The 13,786-nt window shown below is 38.5% G+C and overlaps 1 protein-coding gene across 7 annotated transcripts in view; it reads right to left on the bottom strand.

Annotated features, from left to right (window-relative positions):
- Positions 1-277: 277 nt before the first annotated feature.
- FAR2 (fatty acyl-CoA reductase 2) overlaps positions 278-13,786 on the bottom strand; it is a 143,938-nt gene continuing 130,429 nt past the window's right edge. For all 7 annotated transcript variants that reach the window (XM_085233781.1, XM_085233808.1, XM_085233822.1 and 4 more), the window contains 3 exons: positions 11,225-11,354; positions 8,775-8,902; positions 278-5,721 (listed from right to left, as the gene is read on the bottom strand). In XM_085233781.1, coding sequence (XP_085089907.1) covers positions 5,559-5,721; positions 8,775-8,902; positions 11,225-11,354 — 421 coding nt within the window. In that variant the 3' untranslated portion in view covers positions 278-5,558. The remainder of the gene's footprint in view (positions 5,722-8,774; positions 8,903-11,224; positions 11,355-13,786) is intronic.

Genomic DNA, 13,786 nt, shown 5'->3' with positions numbered 1-13,786 from the left:
AGATGCTCCCATCCTGGTTGTGGGTATCTGGGTTAATGTCTCACCGTCATTACTTTTTTAAAAGTAGAGGTTTTTCTCCCCTGCTTATTATTTCCCGTTTCGGCCTGTGCAGGAGATGTTTGTGCTGGCACCTTCCTGTAGATGGGGCTGTGGTTGCACATAGGCTGGGACCCGGATGGCAGCGTGGTACGATGTGATGCAGACATGAAGCTTACCCTGAACTGCAAGTAACCAGCTCCTTTAGCAACTGAGGTAAACATATACCAAATAACCATAGTTTTAAAATATTCTGTTTTATTAAATGTTTAAAGTAACATAAATATCATATTAACAATTTTATGGCTGAAGTTTTCAGAATTTGTGAATTTACCGTTTTATCTGATTTGTGAGCTCAGAAGCTTACACCTTTACATTAGAAATTTGTAAGCACGATATATAAGATTTATAGTTGTCTCATAGCTAACAAAAGAATAGAAATAGCAGATAGAACCATATAAACTTTGGACAGCGGGAAAATATTTGTTTTACTAAGTAAAACTGGAGTCTGCCAAGATTATGTAAGAACAAGAAACTTTTTATAAGCAGCTTCATGTTAATCTGAACAAAATAATTCACAGTTGGATTTTTAGCAATAGAGAAAAATAGGATAGTATTTAGTTATTCCCCAATTTTTTTAAATTTTTTAAATTGTCTCAAGTAAGTCTGTATCATCTTCATACCAATATTTAGCACCATATAGTGAAATATTCTTCCGTTTAATTTATGGTGAATATACAGTGTATTACTTACTCAGTACTTGAATAAAGAATCTAATTGTAATAAAAATTTTAAAATTCACCTTTGCTTTCTGCAGCAGAATGTTAGTGCTGGAAGAGCAACACCATGCTTTCAATCAAGAAGCTGTAGCATATTTACAAATAAAAGAATGCTCCCCCCCAGCTTTTCCCAATTGTTCATACAACATAATTATTTGATTATTTAATAGTACTACAAGTTAGATTTTCTTTACATTTGAAACGGATAGGTTTTCTTGCTTAATCTTAAACTGATTTAGAATAGAGCATATCAAAGAAGGGAGGCCTGTCATTTCAGTATAAACACCTCTATATTACCCTCTCTGTGTGTTGTATGAGAAGACTTGTGTGGAAAGATGTAAACATGCACACATACAGCTATAATGATGTTTTCTTGTAAAATGTAAAATAACAAACATCCATTGAGGAGGTGGGCAATGTGCCAACATTAAGTTGAATGTCAGTATGTCTGTTACCCATTTCTTCTAAAAAGAAATAATGTAGTTTTCTTAATAAAGTTATCGGGGTAAAGAAGGATAGAGGAGAGAAATTTTATTCTTTATAGCAGACATGCTGGAGATAAACAGCCTTGGTTGTCAGTCAAATAGCAGTTTCAACTCTGATTCATTTAAGGATTTTTTGTTGTTACAGCAATTTAAGAAAAAGCAGAGATACTTCTTAATTGCAAGTTTGTACTCATTGTTCTTTGACAATAAAATGATATTTTCAAACAGCTATAGCCTACAGAACAGTGTTTACATGGAGAATGTCTACACACAGAACATGAGTACACTGGACTCAGCAGTCATACATGCTGTTTCTGTCTGTTTCACATGTGTTTATGTCTGTGTTAAGACAAGCTAACAGCTGGATCTCCCCCATAGGCAAGACCAGAGCACTGGAACCAGCTTCTGGCAACATTACATAGCTATGAAAGCAGCACTGAAGGCTTCCAGCACTGTGAGTGAGTAGCTACATTGCAGGTTCATAGAGTACAAACAGTCATAGATGATTCATCTCATTATACAGTCTTGTGGCCGATTTTTTTCTTTTGTGGCTCTGCAGGATGGCTGCTAATACAGTTCTTTATGCTGTCTGTTGGTTTCTGGGGAAAGAACTGAACAGGTTGTTAGGGAGTCTTTTAGTTTATCCATCTTATGAGAAGAAACCAAACTGATCACAAAAGGCTGATGGATCTTCCCCTGCCCATTGGGAGGCAGAGTCCTCTAGGTTTGGCAGCTCATGCTTCTCTGATTTCTTTCCTCACTGAGCAGGATGCACCATATCTAGCAATCCTTCTGCTGTGAGCACAGGCTGTAGAAATGCCCCTTGTAGCTTCTCCCTATATCACTGATCATGCTACCTTGATAGAGGGAAAAAAAATTAAAAGCCTGAGTGGGTCCTTTTTCAGTCATACAGGTAGTAAAACCTCTGGCCTTCAGCCATGAGTAGTATCCATTCCTGATCTGTTCACATTAATTTGTGCACAAATCAGAGGTCAACGCAGGACCTCTGATTTAACTGAACAAGAGCCCTAGCTTGCTTTTCTTTTGAGAAAAGATTGTGAGTATACATGAGAGAGAGACATGGAATAAGAAAAGAAAAAAAGTTGTCAATTGGCATTTTATATATTCTCTGCAAGACTTGGATTTCTTCAGAGTATATGTAAGTACACTGAGAAGTACAAGTAAAACGTGTCAAAGGTAAGTCACTACTTGAGGTGAGAACAAATTCTTTTGCTAGGTGTAGCTTTTCATGATTACTGTCAGAAATGGCAGACAAATGCCACTGCCACGTGCCAATTTCTCCGCTGGGATTTCTCTATCATTTTTCTATGTTGTGGTTCAGACAATCACTTGAAAATGTTTCAAGCTACAGGAAAAAGATTCAAGTTTCACATGTGTTTATGTCTGTGTTAAGACAAGCTAACAGCTGGATCTCCCCCATAGGCAAGACCAGAGCACTGGAACCAGCTTCTGGCAACATTACATAGCTATGAAAGGTCTCCAGAATAGCATACAGCAATTGCTATATTTCTGTCACATTCCAGCTGTTTTTCAAGGATGAGCAGTAGCTTTGCAGTGTGATATCTTCAGCAGAATCCTGAAGATTTAGAATGTGATACCACCAATGTTCTGAGTGAAGCCTGAAGTGTTCTTTTACACGTGGAGAAACCTGGTCCAAACGTACTCATAGTGAGCAGTTACATATTAGACTTGTTGGAACAATACAGCCTATGCAAATAACTATGAATGCCTACAGGCATATCTGAAGGATGCATGGCATGACTAGCATTAGTGATGGGAAAGCAGGAAATTGTACTCATAGCCCAACAATATCATGTCTGGTCTACATCAGTCATCTGTTGTAGGTGTAGCACATCTGTAGTATTTGACTTTTTTGTGAGACTCAGTACTTTTCTTACAATGTCTGCAGCTTAAGATCTATGATCCCCTTAGCTGTTGCTTCTCTTGATATGTATGTCAGGCACTTAAAAAGATTTCTTGGAGATGAGCAAGAATTCTTACTTTTTTTTAAAAATGAAGTTTGTTTCAAAACAGTCTGCAGTTTTGTTTTGTTCTGTTTTAAGCCTTTCATATAATTAGACTGGAAGCTGGCTGATGATCTGATTATTTACTTGAGGGAATGCAGTCTTTCTAGAGGTATTCCTGTAGTGACCTGCTTCGCTCTACTAAGGTAACCATAGTCTCAGTTAGTCAAGTACAATGCATCTGACCTTCACCATATAAGCTGCTACAGAAGGAGCGTGCATAAGGTATCTGGACCCCAGCTTGTAAACCTGATCTTCTAGGCAATGACATCTTACATTAGCATAATGCATAAAATGCACTGCCAACTTTCTGGCATTGAAAAACAGATAGCTAACAGTTTCATTTTGAAAGTATGTTTTCAAGTCAAGAGCTTAAAAAAATGGTATCTTTGTAAGCTGTGTGCTTAATGTAATTGAACACAGATCAGAAGGAATGTAATAGGGGCCTTTGCTAGGATTGCTGGAGTCCTGCCATTTTGGATACCAGGTTTCTGGTTAGGGCATGCTGCAGGCATCATTTGGCAGTTGCTTAAAATTAGACCCATGGGGCATACAAGCATATCTTCTCTTGTAATTCCTTGCATCTTTACAAAGACTTCTGAATCAGCTTGGATGCTCAAATAAAAATACACTGTCATCATAACTTGCTCCTGCCTTTGCTACCAAAACCTTTTAAAGAATGACAGTTTTGTAAATACTATTCTCAGCTCTCAAAAGAGCCACTATGTCATTTTATGAGATGTAGCATTAAGTCAGCTAATGTGACACAAGTCTAGGCAATCTGGATGCTGCAATTGTTTCAAAAACTAACTGTTTTGAAGTCTCATAATCTTACCATACTTATTCAGTGTAATCTGAATAAAATGCATTCCAGTATTACTTTTGATTTTGAAAATCTGATGGCATGAGTAAATTTGTTGCACTAAAACTGTCATTGCACCAGCTACTTTGAAGAACGCTCTTTCTCTTTCTCCAATCTTTCCCAGAGGAATTCATAGTTCACTAGGTGAAACAAATATCTCCAATAGCCATGAGCTTTAATAAGATCCTTGAATTCCTTTCTAAGCTGCAAAGTAGGACAAAACATTATTTTCAGAGCACATGATGATTTTTACACAGAAGTCAACCTTTGAAACCTTTCTTAACCTCAACAGAAATAAGTTTCAGACTCTCCTGACAAGTGGTAGCAGAATTGTCCTGATTGATAAGATTCCCCCCATACATGTCTGTACATATTTTTCACCAGCTGAAGTGATCAACTGTGAAGTGATTTAGCTGTAGTGAGATTCTGAAGGACAGTATCAGTTTGTTTTTGAGCTACAGGGAGGCAAATGGAATGGAGGAAAGGACTTACTTCTCAAAAATAATAATGAGTTTCAGAATTTTCCTTCAATTTTTTAGGTATTCTTCTCTTTATCCTCAGAGTAAATAGAGAATTTTTCAAGCTGAAGAAATGTGCCAAGCAAAAGTGATAAATGCAAGAACAAGGCTGTTTAATGGAAGGTAACTGCATCCTTAATCAGTGAGAGAAAAAACGCCTCTCCATAACAAAGCAGCATGTGAGTGAGTACAGTTAGCATAGGTACATAAATTCTCTTTGTGTCTTCAGTTATGGCTTGAAAGTATCAGTCCTCAGTAGGATTATAAGACAAGATCTGAAAACTGTTCAGTGTGTTCACTGGCCTAGTGTAACTGATGGTTTTCCCCTCTAGGTTTTGAAAAATGGAAAATGTAAAATTTCTGTTTGAGAATAAAGGAATAAATAGCCTCTTAGGAAGACCTCTTAAAGTTTAATTTCCTTGACTGGTTCTTCTCTGATGGTATTTTTTCTTCCAAGGTTCTGTGCTTTAAATCTGCCTCTTTTATGGAGGAGGATGGGATTAAAATAGTCTAAAATTGGTAGTACATGGGAAGACTGCTAATTTGGTTAATCTTTACTCTTGCACAATGAACTTTCAATAAAAGATTCCATCTTCATCTCTTCCTAAAGCTTTATGGTTTTAAAAATCAGTCTGGTCCTATGGAATAAATACCACCATGTATTACAGCATTGGTTAAAACTAAAAAAGTGAACACATATCAGTGCACAATAAATGCAGGTTGCAGTTGGAGGGAGTGAATTTTTCTGCTACTTTCAGATTCCGATGCCCGTAGTTGCTGGTTAGAGGGGATTGGAGGTCCTTCTGGAAGAGGCTGGTTGTTGATGGACAGCTTCAGTGCCTGAGTGTGCTGGATGCCCTGAAGTAGGAAAGGAACTTGTAGCAGAGGCTCACCACAAAGTACCAGATGTTTCGAGCCATCTGTGACCTTGCGATGAAAATGCGCCAGATGATCACGAGGAGGGTGGTGTTAAATGCATACCGGATATTCCTCAGTCTGAGAAAAGACAGAGGCATGTTATGGAGGAAAACAAAAACAAAAGCTTACCAGCTTAGTTAATTTGCTACCGATAATTTTCTAAGAAATCTTGTTTACAAGTGGTCCTTGGGCTTTTTGCCCCTCCTATATTAGTGAAAATATTAGGCCTAGATGTCCCTACCATCCCATAATCTGTGTTGAAGTTGCAGTGTAGTGAATAGTTAATATAATAGGTGGAATGTCTGTATTCTCTCTTGTTTCATGTACTCTACTTTTAAACCAGAATAGGCTGAATTCATACTGAGAATTGGGTTGTTTTTTTTTTTAAATGATATTGTAGGGCATGTCAATACCTTCTTGATTGTGTATATTAGTTATTTTTGACTACATAGGATTGGTGACAAGCTGGAAGAGTTTTACAGGAGCTGATGAATACTCCTATTTGAGTGAAACTGTGTTTTTAATGTTAGGAAAATACTAATCATAAAAGATCTGAACTTTTGCAGTACTTCAGCAGCTGGAGTACTACATTCACCCCTGGGACCACCAGTGACACAGATTTGTTGGACTGGGTCCAAAAGAGGGTCATGAGGATGATCAGAGGGCTGGAGCATCTCCACTGTAAGAAGAGGCTAAGACAGCTGGGGTTGTTCACTACAGAGAAAAGGCTAACTGTGGTCTTCCCATACCTAAAGGGGGCCTAAAGGACAGATGGAGACGGACTTCTTATCAGAGTGTGTAGGGATAGAACAAGGGAGAGTGACTTTAAAAGAAGAGAGAATTAGATCAGCTATTAGAAAGGAGTTTTTTTCTCAGAGAGTGGTGAGGCACTAGAACTCTGGCTGACCAGAGAAACTCTGGATGCCCCATCCCTAGAACTGTTCTGTGTCATGTTAGGTGGGACCCTAGGCAACCTAATCTAGTAGGAGGTGTCCCTGCCCATGGCGGGGGCATTGGAACTAAATAATCTTTAAGGTCTCTTCCAACCCAAACAATTCTATGATTCTAACACCCTTTACTTTAGCAACAAGCTGTTTTTCACTTCTCATAGTGCACAAGAATGGTGTTCTTAAATCAAGCTCCAAGAGGGCTGTTTTGCTTTTTGCACATCTCTGAGTAAAAGGGCTTGAGACTATGGGAAAAGCTTTAACTGAAAAGGAGAAGGACAATCTCCTATTGTTCTTTTAGGAGCTCTTAAAACTTCTACCAGGACTTGAAAATATAAACTTTGCACCAATTTTGGAGAATTTTTCTCATTCTGCATCAGTCCCTCCTCCCAAAAATTTAGAATCTTCAACTTTAAATTAAATTCAAAATAACATAAACACTTCAAGTTTTTATGCAATTCCTTTCGAATGCTAAGAACTTCAAGGAGCTTCACAATATATAAATCTACCCTTATTTTTCTACTTCAATTCTGAATTACCAGTACCTTCTGTATTCATCGGTTATTCTTATTCATTGCATCTTGTTTATTTGGTCATCTGCTGGGAAGGCATACTGTTTAGTCCTTGCCTGTTAGTGCCATCACAAGTTAGCCTCTCTTAAGTGCTGGGGAAGATCATGGAGCAGATCCTCCTGGAAGCTATGCTAAGGCATATAAAAGAAAGGGAGATGATATGGGATAACCTGCATGGCTTCACTAAGGACAGGTCCTGCCTGACCAACTTTCTCACTTTTTATGATGGTGTAACTGCATTAGTAGATGAGGAAAGACCATTGATGTCATCTATCTAGGCTTCAGTGAGGCCTCTGACACAGTCCTCCATAATATCCTTCTCTCCACATTGAAAAGGGATGGATTTGATTGGTGGATTGTTTGATGGAAGAAGAACCAGTTGTGAGATCATACTCAGAGAATACGATCAGTGGTTCAATATCTGGGTGGAGGTAAATGGCAAGTGGTGTCCCTCAGGAGTCAGTACTGGGACCACTTCTTCATCAATTACATTGACAGTGATATTGAGTGCACCTTCAGCAGGTTTTCAGATGACACCAAACCTTGTGGTGAGGTTGACATGCCCATGGGACGGGATGCCATTTAGAAAGACCTAGACAGGATTGTACAGTGGGCCCTGGTGAACATTATGACATTCAATAAATTCAAGTAGAAGGTCTTACACCTGGGTTGTGGCAAGCCCTGCTATCAGTACAAGCTAGGGGATGTAAGGATGGAGCACAGCCCTACTGAAAAGAACTTGGGCATACTGGTGGATGGCAAGCTGGACATGAGCCAGCAATATGCCTTTGCAGCTCAGAAAACTGACCATATCCTGGGCTGCATCAAAAAAAGCGTGGTCAGCAGATCAATGGAGGTGGTTCTGCCCCTTTACTCTGCACTGGTGAGACCTCACCTGGAGCACAGTCCAGATGTGGAGTCCTCAACATAGAGATATGGACCTGTTGGAGCTCATCTAGAGTACGGCCACAAAAATGATCCAAGGGATGGAACACCCTCCCTATGAGGACAGGCTGAGAGAGCTGGGGCTGTTTAGCCTGGAGAAGAGAAAGCTCCAGGGGGACCTAATAGTGGACTTTCAATATCTACTGATGAAGTACAAGGAAGGGACTCTGGACTCTTTACCAGAATCTGTTATGATAGGGCAAGGGGAAAAAGTTTCAAAAAAAAAAAAGGGTGGAGATTTGGATTGGACTTAAAGAAGAATTTTTTTTACAATAAGGGTGATAAGGCACTGGAATGAGTTGTCCATAAAAGTGATAGAAGCCCTGTCCTTGGAGACATTCAAAGTTATGCTGGATGGGGCTCAGAGCAAGCTGATCTAGCTATAGATGTCTCTGTTCATTGGAAGAGAGTTGGACCTGATGATCTTTAAAAGTTCATTCTACCTGAAAAAATTATATGATTCTGTGATTCTAAGTCCTCTTTTTTTTTTTTACAGGAATAAAAACCAAAGCATTAACAATGCTCTGCCATAAAAACAAATAAGCTACGCTACATTTATCTCCATCTTATTCAACAATAACACGTTGCAAGGTAAAATGAATGATTTTTCTCACAATTCATTTCAAATAGCCAGGAGCTCTGGTCCTTGTCATTGGATATTACTTACTTTCGTAAGTGCTGCTTTGCTGCAGGGATGCCAGACATGTCCTCATTTAGCAAATACTTCTTAGCACCTAAGCAATAGCTTTCAATGTATTCTGACCAATGCAGCTGACGAACATCGAAGTTGTATAACTGGGATATAAAGACAAACAGCAGAAGTTAAATGCAAGTGTTCAAAACAAGTTCACTTCAAGCACTGACATGATCCAGACAAGGCCATCTCTATTAAGTTTTTAAAGCCACTAAGTTTCAAAGAAGACATGGACACTTAAAAACTATTTCATAGCTGTCAATTAATGATTTACCCAGACAGAAATTTCAGAAAAGCAAGTAAAAATTTAGTGCTAACTGCCAGAAAACAATGAAATGTTTTTCTTTCAGGTAGACACTTTACATAAATACATGGAGGAATGTGCACCAATCCCCACACAGAAAAATGGAAGACAAATGGCAGTCCACTCAAGCAGATATTCATCTGAAAGCCTCCCTGCAGGGTTTTTTTTCTTTTATTTTTTTTGGTGTCACAAGAGTTAATTGTGAATAAATGAACTGGATGTTGAATCAATAGGTGCCTCTGCATCAGTTGCAGCTCTGTGTTGTTGTGCTGCATTTACTCTCAGCTTGTAAACTGACAGAAATCCATGGAATGGTTTACTATGTTGTTTGGCATCAGTAAATCTAATTGCAGAGCTAATTAGTTAATTTCAGTGCTGATACTGGAAAAATTGTTGGCAAGCTCTCAGGTTGTTGTCTGTCTATTAGAACAAAGAAATTATTTGTAAAGAGAAAGTGGTTTTATTGGAGAGAGATTTTTTTTTTTTTTAATGGAGCAGTATTTCTTACTTACAGAGCCCTAAAAGGGAAAATACAAAAAAAAACCCCAATCCTTTCTTTCACCTTGAAGGCAATCTGAGCCCGTTGGTTTGGTAAAGGAACTTTGATATTAGAACAGCAACAACTTGAGTAAACTGTGTATAATGCAGGTTAGCTACTATGCAGATCCCTGTGTGTCTGTCAGATATGTATAGGGAACTGTACTCTCCATAAAATACCTAACTTGAATACATTGCGTGCAATATGGCAGTGGCAACACAGAACGTGGAGAATAATCCATAATCTCATAAGCAACTTGGGAAATCTGAAACACTGTCTAACTTGCACTGAAGTCCTTGCTGCTGTGCCTTTTTGTTTATCTGCATCAATGCAAGCTTCTGAATTGCCAGTTAGGTTCCCTCTACATCTGCTACAGTCACAGCAGTACCACTCCCCTTAGCCATTTGAATTTTCTGCATGCACTACCTGTACAGAGTAGGGAAGAAACCTTTTGGCTCTTGTCTTGGGAATCTATGTGAGAATCTCGTGTGTGACTGGTTTGATGTGAATGTCTAAGTAGCTCTCTGAAAGGAGATACTGAACAAAAGTGCATTCAGGTTTATCTAATCTCTGTATTCCTTCAGTCTTTCAGTTATAACCCCATTCCAAAGAAGCAGTATTTCAAACCTATAAAGACTATAGCAGAGCTTGACATCCTGCAAAGTAATTGCTGTCTGGGGACTTAAATCAAACAGGAACATTTTTCATATTGTTCATGCTAACTCACCATGTGCTAACTAAACTTACTCATGCAGTGCCCATTAAGACCAATGTGGATAAAAATGCCAAAATCTCTCAAGTTGTTTCCTTCCAGGCCTCCTACCAAATTTCGTACTGCCAGAAGAGATGAGGGAGAAAATGATATCATAAAGGAGCTTCCTAGTTTGCCAAAAATGAGACACTAAGAAAACTAGGATGAGAAACTACTGTGAATGCTACAGTTATCCAATGATAATTGTATTAAATTAACCACGTGTATTTGTATTACCACTGACACTGTCTTTCTGGGGTCCCTGTATAGCACAATGGTTTATATAGATACATCCCCCATGAAAGGGGATGCCTGAAATTTTTAGGGCCCAGAGTTGTTATATGAAAATTAGAATTGACCATTTCTTCTTAGAAAGGGAAATATGTTTCTATACAAAAAGGAATATGCTTATCTTTCCAACTCCACTAGCTATTCCAGTGTATGCAGCCAACTCAGAGGGTTGAATACACCTGGGTCACTGAGGATATAAACTTATGTCCCCTTTATGCAGGCCATTATGTCTGTGGAAACATATCTAGCTTATTTATACGCTAAACAGAATAGAAGGTAAAGAGTTGCTATGTTAGCTGAAATGAACAGTGATTGACTTCTCTCAGAAGAAACAGCAATACATCTCAGGAGAAAACATTCTCCTACATGGAGGTTCCTGATAAGTTCTTGAATAAAACAAGAAGAACTACATTTTTTTTCATGTTCAAGTCAGTTACAGTAATCTAGGCAGATTCATTTGAGGACTCAACAATATAAAAAATAGCTGCTGCAGATGAACAGAAGTGGAGTTCAGCAGTCCACACACATGACATACTCACCTTTTTGTCCTCTGTGTTAAGCTGACTCATTAACATGTTCATATTATCTGAAGACCAATCCCAGGACTGGGTGGAGAAATACTGCAAGAGCATCATAGACTTGTGTAGTCGATTGATAATCTTCATCATTCTGAAACAGAGGAGGAGGATCAGAGATGGACAGAAAATTTATCTTAATGCAAAAAGCTGTACTTTTAGTTCTAGGTGTTTCTGCCAGTCCAAGTGAAGACTTGCAATGCTCGATGAGCCTTTCACTGGTATATACAAGGGCTGAACACCAACTCAGCAAGATTCTAAAAACTGCTCTAGGGGAGGTCCTGAACCTATCTTTAATGTGAATGCAAACACACATTCTTCAGGACAGGACTGAAGCTTAATTTACAGATTTGAACTGAAGGGTAGAAGTCTGTATCTACGTTACATGGCATGCATATCCATGAACCAGTACCAAGTCAGCACAGTAGACTATTCAACCACAAAAGTATTTTTGTCTCATAAGATGGATACTTCTCTATCATAGAAATGCTCTTCTGTTCTCATGTCTGACTTGGCGTGAAGTGAAGGCTCTGATTTTGGATTTAGTTTATACTGAGTCAGCTCTAATTCAGAGATGACTGCTTCTGCAGCATGGACAGGTTATGAAGCCTATTACTAAAGTTCAGCATTCAAATAATGGCAACTTTTTTTTATCTTGGGTTTTCTTCCATCTCTCTGTTTTTCATAAAGGCCACAATTCTCCCTGTGTAATACAGTAGCAATTTGGAGTGATTTTTATGTCCTTCCTTAAGCAGGAAGTTCTAATAGCAGTGAATGATGGATAAAAATTTTCATAGGCATTTCTGTGGTGAGGGAGAATGGGAGCACACAGATGAACTGTCTCAATGTCTTCATGGAGTCTGAGTGTCCTGGTAATGATGAAAGCCAGTTCAGGGCTGTTAGGCAGGAACTTTGGAAATTAAAGTTCAGGTCTCTCATGTTTCTTGGCTTTTTTTTTTTTCCCTTTTTTTCTTTTTTTAAGCAATAAAAGGGAATGACAGTAATGGTGTCCTACCTCACAAGATTATTTGACAAGTGTCTCAGTGGTCATGAGTACAAAAGGCCTATAGGGGGCAGTTGGTTTAAAGTGCTGTGATGTACAGTGCTTGATCTGTTTGGAGAGAACACCATGTTCTCTCAAACTGGATAAGGGCAAGAGAAAGCATCAAAAGGCTGATTTCTGTGGAAAACAGAGCTGTTTTCATGAGGAATTTTGAGCTGCCCAGAGGGTAACAAAGTCACTGTGACAAATAAAAAGTGGCAGTCTGTGGAAGAATGGTGCCAGGCTGGCCTCTCCTCCTGCAGATGTGACTGCCACTTAGATAAGCATTGAGCACAGAAAAAAAAGACATGATTCTCCTTAATGCAGAGGAAAGCTGTGCAGCTTAGTAAGTGTATTTAAAGCACACATAGAGACTCCTACTCAGAATTAAAGTGGCTTTCATTTTAGAGCAAAACATCGAATTTAGGGAACTTTCATTCTGAATAATTATGTGCTCATTGATTAAATGCAGTTTATTTCAATTACTTCAAAAGTACTTCAAATTAATCTCTCTGCCTGTGTGAGAAAGAACTGTGGGACAAAACTTCGAATATTTTAATATCTTAAAGGAACTCAGGAAACAAAAGTCTATGATTAGATTGCAAAAATCAGGAATTGCCCCTTAAACTATCCCTCAAAAAGCCATCAGTATCTTTAAAGTGCTTAGAGTTAATGAAATCTGTCAGAAAACAAGCAAACAAAAAATCCACCAGAACAAAAGAAAAGAAAACAAAACAAACAAACACAAAGAGAATCAACAGTGTCTCTACTTTTGTTTTGAAAATAGACTGTTACACTGGAAAACAACTACCCTATTCATTATGTCCTTCTGTCAGTATGAGCACTACCTATATAACTACTCAATGCAACTTATCTGAGCAGCTGAAAGTGTGCATCAAAGAGAGAAATGAAGATATCTAAACAGGCACATATAAAAACTGTGGTATATGCTAACTGGTTCAGTATTTACTAGTTTGGATTAAGGATTAGTGTAATGAAAAATATCAACTAAGCAGAAACATGAATTTCTGCAGGCTCTAAGCAGCTATAACAGAGACTCGTTTTAGAATATCTCCTTCTCCATTGTGGATGAAGTGAGAGGGAAAAAAACAACAGTAGCACCCGTTACTGACAGCCTTATTAGTTACACTTAAAAAATGCACCTTGTCTTCTAGAAGGATGTTTAGAACAATGAACTCCCATACTGAGCCATGCATGAGCAGAGAGTCTTGGGTGCAACAGACTGCCCTAAGAGACTAGTAATGATATAAAACACATTATTACCTTGGCCATGGATGGAAACATAGCAGTGAGAGTAAGCTAAATAAGGCAGTTTTGCTAGACACCTGGCAATTTATATGAAGCAAACTAACATTTAAAGTAAAGTTCTAAGGAGTGGCAATATATAAAAGTTCAAGGCAGACAGAGACGGCTTTTGTACCTGCAGTTTCCCAATTCTGGGAGACACAGTACTGCAATCTATA

The sequence above is a fragment of the Meleagris gallopavo genome, chromosome 1, assembly GCF_905368555.1.
Source record: "Meleagris gallopavo chromosome 1, MGAL_WU_HG_1.1, whole genome shotgun sequence".
Classification (NCBI taxonomy): domain Eukaryota; kingdom Metazoa; phylum Chordata; class Aves; order Galliformes; family Phasianidae; genus Meleagris; species Meleagris gallopavo.
Note: the sequence above shows the minus strand (reverse complement) of the source record. Positions and strands in the feature narration are given on the sequence as shown.